The sequence below is a fragment of the Lissotriton vulgaris genome, chromosome 1_1, assembly GCF_964263255.1.
Source record: "Lissotriton vulgaris chromosome 1_1, aLisVul1.2, whole genome shotgun sequence".
NCBI classification, from domain to species: Eukaryota; Metazoa; Chordata; class Amphibia; order Caudata; family Salamandridae; genus Lissotriton; species Lissotriton vulgaris.
The window spans coordinates 1,182,163,211-1,182,186,417 of record NC_141685.1 but is presented as its reverse complement, the minus strand read 5'-3'; the positions used below and the strand labels follow the sequence as shown (position 1 = coordinate 1,182,186,417).

The 23,207-nt window shown below is 44.0% G+C and overlaps 1 protein-coding gene across 2 annotated transcripts in view; it reads right to left on the bottom strand.

Annotated features, from left to right (window-relative positions):
* The window catches only part of ATF6 (activating transcription factor 6), a 1,839,477-nt gene that overhangs the window by 689,887 nt on the left and 1,126,383 nt on the right, over window positions 1-23,207 (bottom strand). For both annotated transcript variants that reach the window (XR_015309808.1, XM_086964422.1), the window contains exon 9: window positions 12,886-12,977. Coding sequence is in view for 1 of the 2 variants with exons in the window: in XM_086964422.1 (XP_086820548.1) it covers window positions 12,886-12,977 (92 nt within the window). In the remaining variant the exon portion in view is untranslated. The remainder of the gene's footprint in view (window positions 1-12,885; window positions 12,978-23,207) is intronic.

Sequence of the window (23,207 nt, the reverse complement as noted above, 5' to 3'; positions counted from 1 at the left end):
GTGTTCCTGTCAGAACCACCTCCCCGAGCACAATCAGTCCTTGCCGATAGGGCTTCATACCAACTGGTGATTCCCTCACTCCCCGTCCCCCCTCTTCCAAGCCCAGGACCCCAGAGCCAACAGTAACCTCGGAGTTTTCTTCTTTTCTTTTATGTACATGGCCTGACTGGGGAACTCTTGTTGGTTGTTTGGGCAGAACCCTGGAAGCACGACTCCAGAACCAAGAAGGACTTCAGACCAAGCATATTGTTTGTTCACTTTCGCCCCTCCCGAGAAGGAGACTGTTTATGTTTAAGTGGTGTTGCCCCTCGAGATACGGGGGTTGTTTAATTTGACTGGTGTTCTTATGATTGCTAAATAAAAACGCCACCAGCGAACTCTCACGGTTGGTTCCGCCTTTTGTGACTTCACGACCCCCCCCCCCCCTCCTGCCTAGTTGACAGTATGATGCGCTGAGTCTCTGGGGGGGAGGAGGGTCAATGGCCTCCTCTGCGCTGATGATACTTTATTGATTTCTGGGACACCACAGGGACTGAAATTACTCCCAGACCATTTCTCCCTTTTCTGTGCTGAGAGGCCTTGAGCTAAATGGCACCAAAACAAAGTGTATGATTTTCTCCAGGATGAGGGACTTCTGCTGTAGCAGACAGATACTGGTTAGAAAATACATGTAGTGATTGTTTGTCCACCTTTGATTGCCTAGGTATCTATATGACACCCAATATGAGTTGGGCCCTCAGATTGAAAAGGCCAACACAATGCTTAATCAACAGTCTATAAACCAGGTGACAGTTCACTGCAAAACATCCTCTAGGAGTGTGGTTCCTGCTCTGGAAATTTAGAACGTTAAATTTATTGGGAATGTACTATGGTGCTCAATTATGGACCTCTTCAAACATGAATAGCATTGCAAAGGCTGAGCACAGGTTCATGAGGTCCCTGCTCTCTCTTCCAATAAGTACGCTCTTGTACCCCTATTCCTAGATCGTGCTCTGGTGTAGAGTATGCACAAAATTGAATGCAGAATTATTGGTATTGTCTGTGGTTGACTGCTGAATTAGAATCTTATAGAGAAGGTGTTAGAGATCTTATAGCACACCTGAGCGTAATTCCTTGGTTCAACACTACTAAAACACCCCTGCAACTCCTGCAGAGGTTGAACTTAAATATTTATCTGTCTTCCAATGAGCAACTATGCCAGCTGTCTAGAGCAAAGATTAAACATCTATGTTGGGAGGCTACAGCCATGGATATGGCGACTAAGAGTACAGATAGCCTTACATTGTCTTTCAATGATTTTAAATCAAGTATGAGTTATGAGGTAACTATTGATAATAGTAAAGCCCCTTTGGCGAGTCAATTATATCTGCAGTTCAGATATAGAATTCTTACTGTTAAATCTTTTACTTCTAATTGGTCTACAGAAAAAATAGAGGATGATCAGTGCCCTGCATGGGGTGGGGAAAAAGAATCAGTGGTATACGTATTGCTCTTCTGACCTCAGTACAGTAGATTTCGGCAAACAATTATTGTTCCACTTTGCAAGAAACGGGGTACTAGGAGCTACCAGGGTTTTTTTAAAAAATCTGCGCACTAGTATTTATTTATTTTTATTTTATTTTTTCCATTTGTATGGCACACAGCTACCCAAGAAGGGTTTCCCGGCGCCGACAACAGGTTTGCTGATCACAAAGTTTCGCTTGAGGGTTACAGAGAGTTATTTGTTAAAGAGCCAGGTCTTGATGCTCTTTCTGAAACTGGCATAGTTTACCTCAGTCCTGATGTTGACTGGGAGGGAGTTCCAAAGAGTGGGTCCCAGGACAGAGAAAGATCTACCACCAATTCTTGCCAATTTGTATCTGGGGATCACAAAGAATGCTCCTGAGTGGGAGCGCAGCATCCTTCCAGGGATGTAAGGGGTGACCAGTGTTTACACAACGGTTCCATGTTTTTGGTGTGGCAACATTTCTTAATGGAATGTGGATAAGTCGCTCTAAATGTCATTAAAATATAGTAGCTTTGGGGTGGCCTTCACCCTCATGCCATCAGCAAATATTGTAAGTGTGCCCTGCTCATTCAATGGCTTGCAATAGTTCAATAGTCCTTAACACTGTATCTTCTTTTCTGATAACAGCTGATCTGCTTTTAATTTTTTTTACCTCTTTTTGTATTATGTATACTGTTTAAGATTATGTTTACTTTGTTGATATGTGTGATGGAAATAACATTGTTTGTTGTATGTTACGTTCATTGTTTCAGGGAACACCTAATGGAGATGTGGGTCTTTAAGGCAAGATGTAAGATTCATGTTGTCTTGGCTGCAGTGCAGGCTCCAATCAGCCCCTCCTCCATATACAGATAAGGTCCTGGTGATGTAAATTTGCTGCCGTTATAATAAGACTTTGGGGTAGGTATGAGAAGACGCTCTCACAGTGAGCAGACTTCCCACACACCAACCACAAAGCGGATGACCTTCCAGAGCCGTAATGTAGATTTGTGCGCAGCAGTTAGCAGTAGCTGAACTGAAACAAAACCCAATTGGCACTCTTTGGCTACATGTCAGCCCCTTGTAAATGCTACCACAGGTACAGGGATGTGGAATTCCTATAGCCCGACGCCCAGGACATATTGTTTGGGGTCAAGGGCAACACGTTTTCATGTGTATTTTGTTCTTGGGGTCAAGTAGGCCCAACTCCCTGCAGCACAAACCCTTTGGCTGCCAGCTGGCAGTACCATATTGTGGATCAGGGATGGGCACTGTCTGCACTCACTATGTTATCACTGTTTTGTCTCATTTATGTTTTGTGTTTCCCCCTCCCTATGCTCCGTCCTATGTGTGGCTACGCCAGGGCGTCTTGTTAGCAGACCCGATGATGAAGCATGTCACACACATTTGTGTGTGAGTGAGGGCAGTTTTTAAAACACACGATGTGTGCCACTGCATGTCTGTTAATGTATTGGTGTGGGCTGTGTCCTCTCTAACCCATTCTGTGTTAATTTGTATAATGCTCCCATAATGCTCTCTGATTTTTTTTCCTTTCTTTATTATAACTTTATTGATTGAAATCACAGTAGCACATTACATTATGAACGGCACATTGCGTACTTTCATCAAAATATTCCTATAAAACATTAATATAGAATTACACATTACGCTTCTCCTACCAGTCCATCTTGTCTGCGCATTTCCATTTCAGTCGTGGGTGACGCACATAGCTCTCCCCTGTGTTTGTTCAACTATGACCACTTCTTATCCCATTTCTTGGGGCATCCCTGAACTTTATTGACCTCAGTCTCTGCCAGCATGCACCTATCCATTTCTTTGACCCATAGGGTGACACGAGGTGGGTTTACGTCCCCCCAAATCCAAGCCAATTCTCTCTTTACCAGTGTGTAACCCAGCATTGTGAATTGCTGTTCTACCTCCGTTAGGTCAGTGGGCTTCCAGATGTTCAATAGTCTGAGCTGTGGGGTTAGTGTTATAGCTTTCCCCAGGGCTGTGAACATGTGAGCCGTGGCTCCCTCCCAAAGGGGGCGTAACCTGGGGCAGGACCACAATGTATGGTAAAATGTGGCCTGCTGACCACATCCCCTTACACATCTGTCATCAGGTTTGGATCCTACCTTGGCCAAAAATGTACCTGTAATATATGAGCGATGGAGTATTCTAAGCTGAATGAGGTGAAACCTCTGAGTGATAGCTGCGTCACGTGAGGACATCAGTGACGACTGCCAGTCTCCGTCCTAATGCTCTCTTATTTGATAGAAATATTTGAAGATGCTTGAAGGCAAGATTGATGATTCTTTGCTTTCAAAATAAAACGGTCATAAAAAAATGAAAGCAGGTAAAACATTTTTTTTGCTAAACTACTGTAAAATTTCAGGTCCAATTTCTTTGCAGCACCATTTAGTAACATTTGTTGATGCATGCTAGTATTCCCCAAAAACATTCATAATGGAAAATCAGTGTAACCGGTTTCAATAATATTATGGGAAACACAAATAAAGAAGCATTGGCAAAGCCAGTAGGTCTGAAATTGGTGGTCAGCTTTTTAGTTTTGTCAATTTGTGACTTACATTGACATGGTTTTTGTAAAACCTTATTGGTGTGGGAGCTGCCGGGCCCTCGCCATTATAACAAACATTGGCAAAAGTAAAAAAAGTGTTTTGGTCTCAAAAAGCACACACTGCCACAGTGGTTACTGGCACAGAACAAAACTACTTTGTGTGCCGATATGCTCCTTGTGAAAGAGCAAATTGCGGTCACTCACAGTGAAGCCAGCCAATACAGAGAGAGAGAGAGAGAGACAGAATTTAATAAACACAAAAGGTCACGGTCAACGCCACACTAATGCCAGTGTGGGATTTAATGTAAAATTGACCCAGAGAACATCTTAGAGATGCCCCTTGAAAAACTACCTAACTTTAAGCATCCTGGCTGAGTGAATGCTCGCCAGCTGCCACCACCAGACATGTTTCTGGACCCCTGGGTGGAGTGCCTGCTGCTCTCGGGGGTCTGAAACAATGCACATCCTGGGGCGAGGTGCAAAGCTTCCTCCTCCAGGATGGGCAGGGTCCACAAAGGGGGAGCTTCAAAGGCTTGCTGCCTATGTGAGCTACCCCAGCCCTTTGCTGGTTCCAGCAACTGGCTCCCATCGAGAATCAGCGGGAAAACCAAGTGAGGAAGGGAGGTGTGCCAACCTTCGCCAACCCGTCCTCTCAGGTGGGGAAGGCAAGGTGAAGAAAACAAGTTACTTACCTGTAACTTTGGTTCCCCAGTATTGGTAACTTTCATAGATTCCCATGCTTTTGTATCATTCCCCGTCATCGGAATGGGAGTCTCGGTAATAAAAAATACCATAGTAGTAGGTGCAAAAGAGAAAGGAAAGGCCTAGGCCTCATTCCCTTTTGTAGCATATCAGCCTCTTTTTGTAAAAGAGACCAAATTTTAGGCATCAGCCAATCAGAAGAGCCTCACCCCTGGAACCTTCCTGAAGGAACCTCAGAGCCTCAGATTTTCGTAGCCGTTGTGTGCTAGACACCCTACTTGCTGAAGGCTGAGCTTTCCCCGGGGAGGTGGGTGGGCGCATGGGAATCTATGAAAGTTACCAATACTGGGGAACCAAAGTTACAGGTAAGTAACTTGTTTTCTTGCCCCAGTATTGGAACTTTCATAGATTCCCATGCTTTTGTATCAGAATAGCAAGCAGTAAACCATCATAAACACATTTTGTAAAAAGGTACCTTATAACACTAAAAAATGAAATCACAAAATGTGTTACCAATGGAAGGTGGGATAGAAAGGAAAGCTCACCAAACACTTGAAGAGGTTCCACAAGACAGCTTGGCCCACCGCCGCCTCATCCTGCTGCAATGACTCTAAGCAGTAATGCTTAGTGAAAGTGTGTATGCTGCTCCAGGTAGCAGCTCTGCAAATGTCCTTTATATGTACCCCCTCAAAGAGGGCTGTTGAGGATGCCACTGATCTCGTTGAGTGAGCACGGATCCTGCCCACCAGAGGTTTTCCTGCCATGTTGTGGCAATGCAGAATAGCACTCGAAATCCATCTTGAGATCCCCTGTTTGGACAGAGGGAGACCTTTGCTTGGACCACCAAAGGCAATGAACAATTGCGAAGTCTTTCTAAATTCCTTGGTACGGTCTATGTAGAATTTTAGACATCGTTGTAAATCCAGAGTGTGCAATGTCTTCTCCGCTGGAGTGACTGGGTTTGGAAAAAATGTCTTTAGAATCACTGGCTCATTTAAGTGAAAGTCTGTAGGAACTTTAGGAATGAATCTTGGGTTTGTCCGCAAGATGACCGTGTTTCTTTTGAACTGTAAAAACGGCTCTTGGATAGTAAGGGCCTGCAACTCCCCCACTCGCCTTGCCGAGGTGAGGGCTAAGAGTAGAGCCAATTTCCATGACAAGTATTTCAGGTCTGAGCGGTGAATCGGCTCAAATGGTTCCTTCATCAGTTGAGCCAGGACCAAGTTTAAATGCCAAGTTGGAGGAGGAGGTCTCACTGGTGGATAGACCCTGAACAGGCCTTTGAGGAATTGCTTGACAATTCTTGAAGACCATAATGAAGGACCAGAGTCAGATCTCCTGAATTTTGAAATTGCCACCAAATGGACCTTGATCGTAGAATGGGTCAGATTAGACTTTGCTAGCGAGAGTAGATAAGGCAGGAGTTGATGAGGTTTCGAAGTAAAAGGATCAACCTTTTCCTTTTTACACCAAATACAGAACCTTTTCCATTTTAATCTGTATGTCTTGTTTGTTGAAGGTGCTCTTGCCTGGGAAAGGATGTCCTTGATCTCCTTGGAAAGAGGGACATTGATGAATTCTCGCTGGTCAGGAGCCATGCAGTCAGGTGTAACGATCTTGGGTCTGGATGCCAAACCTGTCCTCCGGACATTGTCAGAAGATCCAGAACTTCCTCCAGCAGCAACGGAGGAACTAGCGACAGCAGATGCAGCTCCGTGTACCAGAATTGTCTCAGCCATGCCGGGGCTATAAGGATAATTTTGCATGGTTCCGTCTTCATTTTCCTGATGAGGCGTGGAATCAGGGGAATTGGTGGAAACGCGTAAAGAAACCTCCCCGTCCAGGCTATCGATAGGGCATTGCCCAATGAGCCCTGATGGTGGAACCTGCTGGCGTATGTCCGGCATTTCTTGTTGGTTGGCGTCGCAAATAGGTCCACCTCCGGTGTGCCCCATGTCTGAAATAGTAGATCCAGAACCTGCTGTTTTAGTTCCCACTAGTGACTGACTGAGGCTAACCTGCTCAGTCTGTCGGCGCCTTCGTTCAGCACTCCTGGTAAGTGCTCCGCCTTTAGTGAAATTCTTTGAAGAATTGTCCATTCCAATATCTGTTGAGCTTCTCGCGACAAGGGGAGTGATCTCGTTCCTCCTTCCTTGTTCACATAATGCATAGCTGTTGTGTTTTCCATTCTGACTAGCACTTGTGAACCCTGGAGTTGCGGAAGAAAGGCTTGAAGAGCTAGCCTGATCGCTCTCAGCTCCAACAGATTGATATGCAGTTTTTGCTTGCGAGGAGACCAATGGCCGCTGATCTGCAGATCCTGCATCACTGCCTACCATCCCTCCAATGACGCATCCATCGTTAGTATTTGAGGCGATGGTACGCTTGCGAAGGATAGACCTTGGCACAAATTGTCTTGATGTGACCACCAAATCACTGCCTCTTTCATCTCTCGAGTGACAACCCGCTTGTCCTCGAACGATCCGTGCACTTGTTTCCATTGGAGGTCCAGTTGTTCCTGCAGGGGACGCATCCGCAGTCTGCAGTGCGGAATTAGGGGAATACATGATGACATCACCCCTAGCAGCGACTTGTAGCTGCGTACAGAAAGACACCTTTTTCCTTGAAGGTTTTGTGCCAACCGTTGTAGTTTCTCTATCCTCTCTTGAGTAGGAAACGCCCTTGAGAGCCTTGAATCTAACACTGCTCCTAGGAACCGTGCTCTTCTTGAGGGCATCAGCGTGGATTTTTCTCCGTTGAAAGTGAGCCCCAGATTTTGGAACAGATTGGTGCAAGCCTGCACTGCGTCCTGCGCTAACTTTCTGGGTCTTCAGTAACCAATCGTCCAGATAAGGGAAGACCTGGAAGTGGTTTCTTCGCAAAAATGCTGCCACCGGTGCCAGCACCTTCGTGAAAATCCTTGGGGCAGAGCGAAGACCGAATGGCAGAACTCTGAACTGAAAATGGCTCTTGGCTACTGTGAAGCGTAGGAACCTTCTGTGTGCTGGGTGAATTGGGACATGGAAGTATGCATCCTCCAGATCGAGTGTGGCCATGAAATCCCCCGGGCTGATCATCTTCAATATGTCCTGTAGGGATACCATCCGGAAGGATAGGGAGACGAGATAGGTATTTAGCTCCCTGAGGTCCAAGATGGGGCGCCATTTTCCAGCGTTTTTCTCACAGGAAGAACCTGGAGTAGAACCCCTGGCCCTGTTGTTTGGAGGGGACCGGCTCTATCGCCCCTTTGCGGAACATTTGTTGTACTTCGAGCCTTAGGAGACGCAGATGTTTCGATGGAATGGCTGCCGGGGGCCTGGGTGGAGGGACTTCCATAAATTCCAAAGTATGTCCTCGTTTTATGATGTTGATCACCCAACGGTCCGATGTTATTTTGGACCAATTTTGAAGGAATTTTGACACCCTGCCTCCAACTGATGATTTCCTGGAGGAGGGAACAGTAGGCAGAACCAGGAGGCCGCTATTGGCGTTTGGACGTGTCCCGGCCACGGGCAGCCTGCTTGCCCTTGTTGTAAGGCCTCGAGTAACCTGAAGATTGGCCCTGTCTTTGCTGGTAAGACTGGCGGTTTTGGTGGTATCCTGAGCTGTTAGAAGAATAGCGTTGCTGCTGGTGTTGGTATGAACCTCTATAACCACCTCCTCTGCCTCTTGAACCCCTGAAGGGAGATTTGCGATACTCGAGGGTTCCTAGCGACCTGGCTGTTTCTGTGTCCTTTTTGATCTCTTGAAGAGTATCATCTATTAATTTCCCGAATAGGGCGTCGCCATCGAAGGGCAGATCAAGGACCTTGTTTTGAATTTCCGGTCTAAACCAAGTTGCCTTTGGCCATCCTTGGCGTCTCAACACTGCCGCTCCTGCCAACGCCCGAAAGGACGTCGTGGCAATGTCCATGGCACAGTCTATAATTTCCATAGAGACCGCCTCACCCTCTTGTAAAGTCTTTTTCGCTTCCGCCACTGACTCCGGTGGAAGCTGTTCGAGATATGGAGCTATGTCACACCATAATTGGCGATCATATCGTCCTAATATTGCCAAAGCATTTGCGGCACGTATTAGCAGGCTAGCCATCGATGAAAACCGCTTACCTGTGTTATCAAGACGTTGTCCATCCTTGTCAGGAGGGGCCGTTAAGGGAGCAGAGGGGTTCCTCGACTTCCTCTGTGCTGCCTGCGAGATGACAGAGTCAGGCTTTGGATGGCCCGTTAGCGCTGCAGGTCCATCATCTGGTGCTTTATACTTTTTATCCAGACGCGGTAGTACAGGGACCACCGTCGCTGGGTTTTTCATAGCTTTCAAACCTTCCTCCCATAAATGATCCACAATTGGATTCGACCTTGTTGTTTTGCGGTGTGTTTCTTTGAAATCATATAAGAAACAGTCCGTGGTTTGAGCGGGCATTACAAGTTTAAATCTCCCAGCTGCACGTTCCATCAGCTTGTGAAAACTGCCGATGTCAACAGGAGGTGAATCCACCAAGTCTGGATGAGGCGAAGCTTGGTCTGGGATGATGTATTCATCATATTCATCCTCATCATGATCCGACTCTTGGTCACCATTGGATGATTCATCGTCATCATCCCCATCCGGGTCATCAGCTGGCTCTGACGGAGCCTGAGGCACCGGCCGCTGAGGTTGATGCGGCGTTTGTATCGGAAGTTCTGGAGGGACTACAGATGAGGGGTTCCTCACTGGTGTCGAAGGAGCAGACTTACATGGTGATGGTCTTTCTGCTTTTGACTTATAGTCCTGCAGCATCTTGTGGAGGTCATGCAGGAATGTTGTAGGAACCGAAACCATGTCCTGTGGCTCATAGCTCTTAGAGTGGGCCATTTGGTGATATTCTCCTTCCCCCTGGTCATATGCCCCTTCTGAATCTGTCTCTTGACTTTTGATTAGCAGCTGAGACGGGCTATTGGCATAGTCATAAGTGTCATGTCTGACTTCCTCAGATTCTCCCTGGTCCAACAACAAAGTTGGCGGTAAAGAGGTCACCCTTCTCGGGGATGTCATCTCAGGAGTGATTCTAGTTAAAGAAACCGTCACTCGTCTCTCCGTAGCCATAATCGTCGATGGTTCCGTCGACGCCGGAGATATCCTCGTCGACGATATTGGAATGACAGATGTCGTCGTCGACACCACCGTCGACGAGCCGGCCGACGTAGTAGAAATTGTCGTCGTTGCACTCGTCGACGACACCACCGTCGTCGATACCGTCGTCGACGCCGTCGTCTTCACTGCCGTCGACGATGAGGGTTTCCTCGTCGACGATGTTGATGAAGCCGTAGACGACGTCTTCGTCGACGATGTCGTCGGCACACTCCCCGTCGACGCTGCCGTCGACGATACCTTCTTCGACGACGAAGCTTGTATTTAGGGCTTCATTTTCTTCGTCGACGGACCCACCGTCGACAATGTCTTCGTCGTAGAGGACTTAGAACTCCTCTCTGAAGAATGTGAAGAGGGTTTTTTGAAGGCTGGGTCTGTCTTCTCACCCTTAGGAGGCGAAACCAGTTCTGCCTTATCCTCCCCACTGCGGTGGGGGGAACTTCCTGACCCCCGGCTATCAGACTCTCTGGGGGTCTTTTTAGAAGCCTTTGAGGGGCGCCCAACAGAGGAAGATGGGGAACCTCTACCCCTTTTCACTGACCTTTTTGAGGAAGCAAATGAAGACGATTCCTCCTCATCACTGGAAACTCCATGTTTCCTCTCCTTCTGCCTCTGTAGCCATGTAAGCAGTCTTCCAGCACAATCCCTCAAGGTCTTGGTGGAGAGAGTGCGGCAAATTTTGCAGTCCTCTGCCTTGTGATCCGGATAAAGGCAGTAAATACAATCCTTGTGTTTGTCTTCCACAAACAGCCTTTTCTTCCCACAGGTGGAACAGGGCTTGAAAAGGGATTTCTTTTTCTCAACTTCAGCCATCCTGCTGAAAAGGAGAGATTTCTGAAGCAAACTGAAGAAATCCTGAAGTAATCCTGAAGAAAAAACTGTAGAAATCTACTTGAAGAGTTGAAAATAGAGCAGAGCTCAAAGGAGACTCCCTAGCACAACGTGCGGTAGAAAATCTGAGGCTCTGAGGTTCCTTCAGGAAGGTTCCAGGGGTGAGGCTCTTCTGATTGGCTGATGCCTAAAATTTGGTCTCTTTTACAAAAAGAGGCTGATATGCTACAAAAGGGAATGAGGCCTAGGCCTTTCCTTTCTCTTTTGCACCTACTACTATGGTATTTTTTATTACAGAGACTCCCATTCCGACGACGGGGAATGATACAAAAGCATGGGAATCTATGAAAGTTCCAATACTGGGGCAAGCACAGCTCTCAATCCCCACCATCTTGTAGATGGGGGGACGCAGCCAACCAGAGAGAGGCATATGCCTCCCTCCCACTGGAGGGTGGCATAATAGGGGGACCCATTGGTCTTAACCTTTACTTATCTGTAACACCCCATAATCTAGTATTTAGGGGCAACCCCAAACTTTGCCGCCTCAGACAAGAACCGGCCAGAAGAAGAGAAGAAGGAGGACTGAAGAAGCCGTGCTGAAACTAAGAGGAGGAGGACGCCGCCCACTGTCCACACCTTGAACCTGCTCCAGCGAAATCCCGGTGCGTCCTGCAGCCAGCAACCTCAAGAACATGAAGGACCTGCCCTGCCTTCCAAACCCAAGATTTTATCTCTTGTGAGCACTGCATATGCTCACCAACAGACTCTGGCCCCTGCCAAAACTGCGAGTTTACACCACTCTGTACCCGACGCCCAAGGCCCGAGTTCGAGCGTCCCAACACCTCAATGAAGTCTCCTCGGCAATCCTGACCTAAGAGCTGGTGATCTCTGACCTGCCTCGAAATCTCCAAATAACGCGTTAAGTCTCTTTCTGGAGGACTCCCACATCCGCACTGGAGTTGGTAAGAAAACCCGAAGCCTAAAGACATGAGTGGCCCAACCAATGGTGTCCCAGCATCCCCAGGCATCCCAACTTACCTCTCCAACCAGTGGTCACCTCCAGAAGATCTTCATCCCCAAGCCTGCAGTCTTTGTTGCAACCGGAGAATCCCCATTGAAATCAACAAGGTACCAGACGCCAAAACAGCACCCTGCACTCAGCTGCCCCTGTGGATGTACTTTGGGTGCTAACTCGGATCCCCCTTTGCCCTGGGCCTAACATCAGGAGCTTTGCTCCCATAACCCAGTGGCCTGCTTGTGAGCAGCCACCAATTGGAGGCCCCCTATCCCCCATTGGATAACATTGGGCCTCAGCACTCTGCACCAGGCCGCCCTAGTGCCGCTGAGGGTGCTGTGAGAGTGCACTCTTGACCCTGAGGGAACCCTGCTTCTTACCTCAGAGAACCAACTCCCAAACCAAAGTACTTACCTTGAAACCTATAACCACATTTCTTCTCATTGGACTGTATTGACTGCTTTCTTGAGAACATTGTTTTAAGTGTGAAGTTGGTTTTGTATGAAAACTTGAAGAACTGCAAATATCTAAAAACTGCTTTGCTTAACTTTTCTCTAGGGAATGTCCCAGTGTGTTATCTAGACATATCACACTAAGTAATCTGAAAAGTAATCAAAAGTAATCTAACAGTAATTTCCACTGTATTGAAAGTATTTACAAACCTTTAACAGAGTCATTGTCATTCAGCGTGCTTGTATTGTTCAACTTGCCTTGAAAAGTATCATTTACACTTACCTGTGCCAGGATTGCTTGGTTCCAGAAAATAAATATAACTAAATAATATTTTTATACAAACAAATTGGTCTGAGTTCAGTCTTTGAGTGTGTGACATAATTTGCTGCCTGAGTGTGTACAATAAATGCTTAACACTACCCTCTGATAAAGCCTTAATGCTCGCCCACACTACCACAAATAGAGAGTAAGTTGCTATCTACTTTTACCTGCCAGAGCCAGCTTCCTACAGAGACGTTCAATTAATCACAACCAATCACAGGTGTGGTGATTTTATCCAGGACACTATATACGACATACAACCAGGCAGGACTGTGTATTCTGGATTCCTGATTCGAATAGGAATTTATCTACATACCCACTGTTACCTATTAGGTAAATGCAGCACTATTTTCACTGATGACACTTACCTCAGCGGGCTGAAATTCAAAATTACAAATGCCACAGCAAGCATCAGACAGAAACCTCTTCGTTTCGGAGCAGTCACTTTAAGGCGCGTGTTCTATAAAGAGACAAAAGAGGACAAACAAAACGTGGAAATTACTACTGAATTGGCAGGTAAACATAATGAAACTCTCATTCTGTAATATCCTAAAATAGATAAAGGCATACCATCTTATCCTACTTTAGGAAATCTTTAAATCAAAGTTAGATTAACAGATAGACCCCAAACGAAGATCAATTTTCAACACCTAGGACTGCACTGGAACCCAAAAGCATTGTGAGGCATAACGGATGGCAATAAAGTCCTAAACAAATCTTTGTTTATATAACACCTTTGCAGAAGTCAAATTTCTAAGAGAGCACAGACTGAAATAGAACCTCCACAAAATACTTTGCAATCAATCAATGGATCATCACTGTAGACATCTTCATTAATAAAAGGAAAAACATTTTGAAAACTGCTCATACAATTCTGAAACTAATATGAAGACTATGCGGAACCTTCAGCACATTAACTTTACCAAAAAAATTGCACATAAATGAACATAAAAGTTGTTGCCGAAAAGTAGTGGCTGTAAAGAACAAGTTACTTACCTTCTGTAATGATATATCTGTAAGAGACATATATTAGTTATAGTTTCCTTAACTTAGAATTACCTTCAGGCGTCAGAATGGATTCAGAGAATTTTTCTGTAGCATTACCCCCGGGCATCGGTAGGTGGTGTCGGTCGACTCTGCGTCCGTCGTCGGCGTCGTGTTTGCCGGGATGACTTGGCAGTGTTAGACGCTGTCCCAGCGCGCTGACGTCAGTTTTGACACGACTTTCCACACCAGAAGCGCAGAGCCATGCAAGACACTGACCACTGGTAAACAAAACTAGGGCCCTGAGAGGGAGACCCTTACACTAGAAGTCACTTCGCGCAATGGGCAGGATGGGAGGGGCGGTAAGAAATCTATAAGATATATGTTTATAAGGTAAATAATTTGTTCATATGAAAGTAACACTTAGTTATAGATTCTTTACCTTAGAATAGATACCCCTGCAATGCCAACCTCGGAGGTGGGTCTGCGAACCAAGTTCACACCAGAAAGTCCTGGAGAACAGAACAGCCAAAATAGCCTTCTCTCCAGACTTGGATATCCAGGCAATAATTTTGGGTGAATGTGTGCAAAGATGCCCATGTGTCAATGAGCGAGACTCCACGTCCCAAACAAGTAGTGGCTGCCGTCGCCCTGGTAAAATGGACGAGCAATCCTACTGCTGGTTCAGTTTTTGCAAAGAATAGCAGATTTTGATGCATAGGACAACCCATTGAGAGATGGTACGTTTGTTCACGGCCTGACATTTCTTAGCTCCCACATAACCCACGAAGAGTTGATCATCCACCCGGAAATATTTAGTGTGGTCAAGGTAGAAGAACAGCTCACCTTTTGGGTCCAGACAGTGGAGTGTCTCCTCTTTCAAAGGGTTATATTTGAGGAGGGTGGATCTGCACACCGTGTGTACACAAACCTGTTAAATATTGTTTGTCACCTTAGAACTTTTTCTGCGTGCACTCTAGTAAATAGGGAATGTGCCCAACTCCCTATGGGGTAACTGAAGTTCAATTGTGAGCCCAAGGAAAACCCTGGACTACTAGAGGCACAGCTGCAGGGCCAGGGGCCTTGAAAATCCTTTTCACATATATTAAATCTTTAATCCTGCTGTGTTTATCAATCACATTTATTAGTGATATATTTGCTTTAGCATTCTATTCAATACCATGAAACAAAAAATATATGTATGTGTTATGTCACAACAGTATATTACACATATGAGATTATCTGAAAATATTCATTCGTCATATTTCCAAGTCACATATTCTTCACACTGAAAAATGTATAACTCTCATATAAATGAATACATAAAATTCATATCCAAAGTCCCAATGCATTTCGGGTTGCGATGTCCAACCCTTCGTCAGGGGATTAATGAGGTGTAAATGAAGATATAAAACTTATGCAAGTGTCAACGTCCTTTGGTTCAAGTTAATCGAGATCTACAAAACAACAACAAAGAAAGAAACTGTTTCCAACTTTCACATCAGTGATACAGTATCATCATGTACAAGGCTGGGGAGTGCCACTGGGAGGAAATCCCAAGAGAAGAAGAACAAATGTGCCAGGGACAGATGACCAAAGTTCCCTTATTTTTGTGGAGAAAATAGGTGAAACGGTTTGTAAATAAGGATAAAGAGAAAGAGAAACCCAGTGTGATAGGAAGGATAGTGTGCTAAAGTGAAATAAGTGTTTCAGTGAAAAACAATCGTTAAAGACTAAAAACCTATGGTGGTATTGCTGAGTTAATGGTGTCACCCTAATTCCAAAGAAAAGTTACTTTACAAAGCATGCAAGCGTACATGTCTCTCTGTGCTGCGTCCAGGTTATGCCTGCTGAACAAAGACTCAACTCTGGAAGATTATGCCTGAAGATGAGACATATCGAAATTAGTATCAAAAGCAGACAACTCGCTGGGGAAGTCACGGTATGTGCCAAGTGTTTTTAGCTGCTTACCGCCTCCATGATCACCGAATCAAAGCCGAGTCTATCCGCGTGGTCTGCAGCCACCTGCAATGATGTAACACGAGTGTCACGGAAACCTATTCCACCTAATCAAAGTAATCAGAAAGCTTTATAGAGGGAAAACTGAAACCCTGCTATGGGCTAAGCAGCTAACTTAAATGGGAAAAGGAAGATAGACTGGGTTGGAGCAAGGATGAAGAGGCTAACTTAAGTTAGCTGCTTAGCCCATAGCAGGGTTTCAGTTTTCCTTCTTACATACTAATACATCTCCTCTACTTAATCTTACAGTTTTTGAAACACATTGCTTTTTCCACATCCCATCACTCCATTTTTTATAAGACACCTCCTCCAGGTATTATTTTTATTCCTTAGCTGTGCGTGTATTATAATTTAGACTAACAGGCTTTTATAGCCTTCTTCCCGTAACTTCATGTAATAAATCGTCCAGCTTTTATGTTTCGCCGCTACCAGGGTACATTCCGGCATTTGCCTCACTACGGACGGTCCTCTCTCTATTTCCATGTCTTTTCCATATAATACCAGCGAATTCCGCACCACGTGACCAGATGGGCGGACTCGCGTTCTCTGATTAACTCGGAGTGTTCGGCGTCGACAACTTGAGGTTAGTGTACGGACATCAAGTCCGACCTATAAAGCTTTCTGATTACTTTGATTAGGTGAAATAGGTTTCCGTGACACTCGTGTTACATCATTGCAGGTGGATGCAGACCACGCGGATAGACTCGGCTTTAGTTCGGTGATCATGGAGGCGGTAAGCAGCTAAAAACACTTGGCACATACCGTGACTTCCCCAGCGAGTTGTCTGCTTTTGATACTAATTTCGATATGTCTCATCTTCAGGCATAATCTTCCAGAGTTGAGTCTTTGTTCAGCAGGCATAACCTGGACGCAGCACAGAGAGACATGTACGCTTGCATGCTTTTTAAAGTAACTTTTCTTTGGAATTAGGGTGACACCATTAACTAAGCAATACCACCATAGGTTTTTAGTCTTTAACGATTGCTTTTCACTGACACACTTATTTCACTTTAGCACACTATCCTTCCTATCACACTGGGTTTCTCTTTCTCTTTATCCTTATTTACAAACCGTTTCACCTATTTTCTCCACAAAAATAAGGGAACTTTGGTCATCTGTCCCTGGCACATTTGTTCTTCTTCTCTTGGGATTTCCTCCCAGTGGCACTCCCCAGCCTTGTACATGATGATACTGTATCACTGATGTGAAAGTTGGAAACAGTTTCTTTCTTTGTTGTTGTTTTGTAGATCTCGATTAACTTGAACCAAAGGACGTTGACACTTGCATAAGTTTTGTATCTTCATTTACACCTCATTAATCCTCTGACGAAGGGTTGGACATCGCAACCCGAAATGCATTGGGACTTTGGATATGAATTTTATGTATTCATTTATATGAGAGTTATACATTTTTCAGTGTGAAGAATATGTGACTTGGAAATATGACGAATGAATATTTTCAGATAATCTCATATGTGTAATATACTGTTGTGACATAACACATACATATATTTTTTGTTTCATGGTATTGAATAGAATGCTAAAGCAAATATATCACTAATAAATGTGATTGATAAACACAGCAGGATTAAAGATTTAATATATGTGAAAAGGATTTTCAAGGCCCCTGCAGCTGTGCCTCTAGTAGTCCAGGGTTTTCCTTGGGGTCACAATTGAACTTCAGTTACCCCATAGGGAGTTGGGCACATTCCCTATTTACTAGAGTGCACGCAGAAAAAGATCTAAGGTGACAAACAATATTTAACAGGTTTGTGTACACACGGTGTGCAGGTCCACCCTCCTCAAATATAACTTTTTGTACTCATTGTGCCCCACCAGTGGATCAGCACCCACTAAACAATCATGTCTTGGCAAGACATTTCAAATCTCACTACTAACCAGGCAGAAACGAAAGTTTATACATCGGAAGAAGCACAAACGATTTATGCACTAGTAAAAGAGGTCAGAGAGTATGGTACATCTACGGGCACTACAACACAGCAACTAAAACAACTTGAATATCTAATGAAAAAGGAAGTGAATCAGCGATTACATGCTACAACCTTGATTGAATATCACAAAGTTAGACGTATACCCCGCGGCTTAAGGATTGCTCTGCGCCCCATGCTTTTCAAATTTAATAAGTCTTTCATGGCACGCTGGAATGCCATTCTCAATAAATGCTCGCTTGATCTCATTTTGCTCATTATCAAAGAGATATCGTCTCAATTAGGAGAGCTGATGTTTGACATCAACATATTGAAAGATGACATCAGTCAACGGATGGAACAGGAGGATTGGAACCAAGTATTAGAAAAGATCAACAAAAATTTGGATACACACGCCAAGGAAGTACACGAAAGAAAAACACGCAAGTTCCGACGGGACACAATAGATTATAAACTGGATGAGGTTTATACTTGGCTGAAAAATACGCACGAAGGAGAGTATATAAAAAACCTGGGGCCACATCGTCTGAAGAAAGTATTGTCCAAGATGAAGATTTATCACTTCAGAGGCCACCGGCCTCTTCAACACTTACCACCACGACAACTCCTGATGACACAGCATCTGCCTCCACTAGTACTGTACCTTTTTTAGCGGGAGGCCCCACATCCAAAGCTCCGCCAGACAAAACAACAACCTCCCAAGAAGAAACACCAGGCGTGGAAAAACCCAAGGTCACAAAGGAGCAAGGAAGGGCCAAGAGGGACTTGAAGAAGTGAACTCTCTGGTGATAAACATTTCATCCAAACATTTCACTAAAGAAGAAATACAGGTATTAAACAAAGGAACATCTTTCGTTCCATCCTACTCTTCAAATGCATTAGAAACGGAAGTAGCTCTTTTTAAATTTATGCGCAAATTGAGATTAAGGTGGTTTTTTACCATCAATCCAAACACAGAGGAACTGACAGAGGAACAGAAGAAATTCAAACCCAAAAGTAAATTTCTTTCACCAGTTTCACACAAGACATTGGATAATTTCGAAACATTGGTGAAGAAAGATCTTGAACAAGTAAAATTGGCACATTACAACACCACAACTTCAGCTCCAAGGAACGATGGATCTTAAACAAACTGAGACAGGAATCCACTATCACTTTTCATCCAGGTGATAAGGGGGGAGCTTTGGTGATACTAGACACAGATTTTTACAACCAGAGTGTGAGTGATCATGTACAGGAAATAGACACCTATCTCCCCATGGAACAAGATCCTACTCAGGAATTACTAAGAACATTGGGTGAATTCCTACAGAGAGGCTTTGAATCAGCTGTCATTGATGAAAACACCAAAAAGTTTCTTTTCAATTCTTCTCCTAAGGTTCCAACACTATACATGTCACCTAAAGTGCACAAGCACAGAACTCATCCACCATTCAGACCCATAGTAGCAGGATGTGGATCCATTCACGAGCCTCTCGGATACTACTTGGACTTTTACTTACAACCCCTAGTTCAATCTTGGGTTACCTATCTAAAGGACACAACAGACTGTTTGAATAAGTTGGAGAAATATAAACATCTTTTCACACAAGACATCTGGCTTTGTACCATTGATGTTGTTGCATTATATACATCTAATGCACACGAAGAAGGTTTGGAGGCAGTTGAATGGCGGTTACTTAACTCTGAAATTGATCATCCAAAAGCAACTTTCCTGCTAGAATTACTACACTTTTCCCTGTACAATAGCTACTTTTGCTGGCAGAATAAATATTACATCCAAAGCACTGGGACCACCATGGGGTTTCCAGGAGCGCCATCTTATGCGAATACCTACATGGCTTACTTGGAGGACCAGTACATCACATCAAATCCCATCTGGCAAACACATGCCGCAATCTTTTTACGGTACATTGATGATATATTGGTCATCTGGACAGGTACCAAAAATCAACTTGAAGACTGTATCAACACATTGAATGGAGTAAAACCCAGAATAAAATTCACACATGAAATAGATAAGGATAAAATTCACTTTTTGGACATTGAGATAAGGAGAACCAGCAATGGTTTAGAAACAACTGTATACAGAAAACCTACGGATGTCAACAATGCCCTCTTCTTCACGAGTGCTCATCCGTACAGCCTGAAAAAACACCTTCCCATATCACAGATGATGCGCATCAAGAGGATTACATCAGATGGTGAACAATGTACAAAAGACATCCACAGACAAACACAAGAATATAAGAAGCGTGGCTATCCGGATGTGATACTTAACGAAGCAGTCCAAATTTTATCACAAAAAACACGTGATGAACTTTTAACACCCAGAATCAAGACTCCCATGAAACGGGAAGTATCTGTAATAAAAAATTCAGTGCACATTTCTCAAATCAAATCCATAATCAGGAATCGCTGGGAACTAATCGAAAATGAACCAGACTTTTCTACAGTATTTCAAGGTTCTCCACTTTTTGCGCACACAAGGACTAAGAACTTGAGGGAACTATTGAAACCCCCTAAAAGAAGTGGCAGATTAAAAACTAAAGGCATGATGAAATGTTACAACTGCGGTCAATGTGGTAACGTCATCACTGGTGACCAGTTTATGCACCCACATACTGGACAAGGCATCAAACTGAGATACAATGCAGATTGTTCCACAGAAGGAGTGGTATACGCAATTAAATGCCCTTGCGGGTTGGTTTATGTAGGACGGACCAGCAGGAAAATTAAAACCAGAATAGTGGAACATAAAAGTCGTATCAGAAACCAAAACACTACCTCTCCACTAGCAAAACACTGGGTCGAAGCAAAACACACAATTCCCCAATTGAGATTCACTGTCTTAGAGAAAGTTGAACATATTCAAGGTTTAGAATTCAATACTCTCCTGGCCAGGAGAGAAACTTACTGGATAAAACTGTTGGGAACTGTTTTTCCTGCAGGTTTTAATGATCATTATGAACTGCTATGTTTTCTTTAAATGTCTAACTGTTTTCATACAGATTGTAAGGGAGCACGCTGGGACTCCTCCCACACTGTTTCATTCACATGAACTCGGTTTGCATGCCTTTGCCTGTTTTAATACTCTTCATCCTTGCTCCAACCCAGTCTATCTTCCTTTTCCCATTTAAGTTAGCTGCTTAGCCCATAGCAGGGTTTCAGTTTTCCTTCTTACATACTAATACATCTCCTCTACTTACTCTTACAGTTTTTGAAACACATTGCTTTTTCCACATCCCATCACTCCATTTTTTATTAGACACCTCCTCCAGGTATTATTTTTATTCCTTAGCTGTGCGTGTATTATAATTTAGACTAACAGGCTTTTATAGCCTTCTTCCCGTAACTTCATGTAATAAATCGTCCAGCTTTTATGTTTCGCCACTACCAGGGTACATTCCGGCATTTGCCTCACTACGGACGGTCCTCTCTCTATTTCCATGTCTTTTCCATATAATACCAGCGAGTTCCGCACCAAGTGACCAGATGGGCGGACTCGCGTTCTCTGATTAACTCGGAGTGTTCGGCGTCGACAACTTGAGGTTAGTGTACGGACATCAAGTCCGACCTATAAAGCTTTCTGATTAGGTGAAATAGGTTAACGTGACACTCGTGTTACATCATTGCAGGTGGCTGCAGACCACGCGGATAGACTCGGCTTTAGTTCGGTGATCATGGAGGCGGTAAGCAGCTAAAAACACTTGGCACATACCGTGACTTCCCCAGCGAGTTGTCTGCTTTTGATACTAATTTCGATATGTCTCATCTTCAGGCATAATCTTCCAGAGTTGAGTCTTTGTTCAGTAGGCATAACCTGGACGCAGCACAGAGAGACATGTACGCTTGCATGCTTTGTAAAGTAACTTTTCTTTGGAATTAGGGTGACACCATTAACTCAGCAATACCACCATAGGTTTTTAGTCTTTAACGATTGCTTTTCACTGAAACACTTATTTCACTTTAGCACATTATCCTTCCTATCACACTGGGTTTCTCTTTCTCTTTATCCTTATTTTACAAACCGTTTCACCTATTTTCTCCACAAAAATAAGGGAACTTTGGTCATCTGTCCCTGGCACATTTGTTCTTCTTCTCTTGGGATTTCCTCCCAGTGGCACTCCCCAGCCTTGTACATGATGATACTGTATCACTGATGTGAAAGTTGGAAACAGTTTCTTTCTTTGTTGTTGTTTTGTAGATCTCGATTAACTTGAACCAAAGGACGATGACACTTGCATAAGTTTTGTATCTTCATTTACACCTCATTAATCCCCTGACGAAGGGTTGGACATCGCAACCCGAAATGCATTGGGACTTTGGATATGAATTTTATGTATTCATTTATGTGAGAGTTATACATTTTTCAGTGTGAAGAATATGTGACTTGGAAATATGACGAATGAATATTTTCAGATAATCTCATATGTGTAATATACTGTTGTGACATAACACATACATATATTTTTTGTTTCATGGTATTGAATAGAATGCTAAAGCAAATATATCACTAATATGTGATTGATAAACACAGCAGGATTAAAGATTTAATATATGTGAAAAGGATTTTCAAGGCCCCTGGCCCTGCAGCTGTGCCTCTAGTAGTCCAGGGTTTTCCTTGGGCTCACAATTGAACTTCAGTTACCCCATAGGGAGTTGGGCACATTCCCTATTTACTAGAGTGCACGCAGAAAAAGATCTAAGGTGACAAACAATATTTAACAGGTTTGTGTACACACGGTGTGCAGATCCACCCTCCTCAAATATAACTTTTTGTACTCATTGTGCCCCACCAGTGGATCAGCACCCACTAAACAATCATGTCTTAGCAAGACATTTCAAATCTCACTACTAACCAGGCAGAAACGAAAGTTTATACATCGGAAGAAGCACAAACGATTTATGCACTAGTAAAAGAGGTCAGAGAGTATGGTACATCTACGGGCACTACAACACAGCAACTAAAACAACTTGAATATCTAATGAAAAAGGAAGTGAATCAGCGATTACATGCTACAACCTTGATTGAATATCACAAAGTTAGACGTATACCCCGCGGCTTAAGGATTGCTCTGCGCCCCATGCTTTTCAAATTTAATAAGTCTTTCATGGCACGCTGGAATGCCATTCTCAATAAATGCTCGCTTGATCTCATTTTGCTCATTATCGAAGAGATATCGTCTCAATTAGGAGAGCTGATGTTTGACATCAACATATTGAAAGATGACATCAGTCAACGGAGGGAACAGGAGGATTGGAACCAAGTATTAGAAAAGATCAACAAAAATTTGGATACACACGCCAAGGAAGTACACGAAAGGAAAACACGCAAGTTCCGACGGGACACAATAGATTATAAACTGGATGAGGTTTATACTTGGCTGAAAAATACGCACAGAGGAGAGTATATAAAAAACCTGGGGCCACGTCGTCTGAAGAAAGTATTGTCCAAGATGAAGATTTATCACTTCAGAGGCCACCGGCCTCTTCAACACTTACCACCACGACAACTCCTGATGACACAGCATCTGCCTCCACTAGTACTGTACCTTTTTTAGCGGGAGGCCCCACATCCAAAGCTCCGCCAGACAAAACAACAACCTCCCAAGAAGAAACACCAGGCGTGGAAAAACCCAAGGTCACAAAGGAGCAAGGAAAGCCCAAGAGGGACCTGAAGAAGTGAACTCTCTGGTGATAAACATTTCATCCAAACATATCACTAAAGAAGAAATA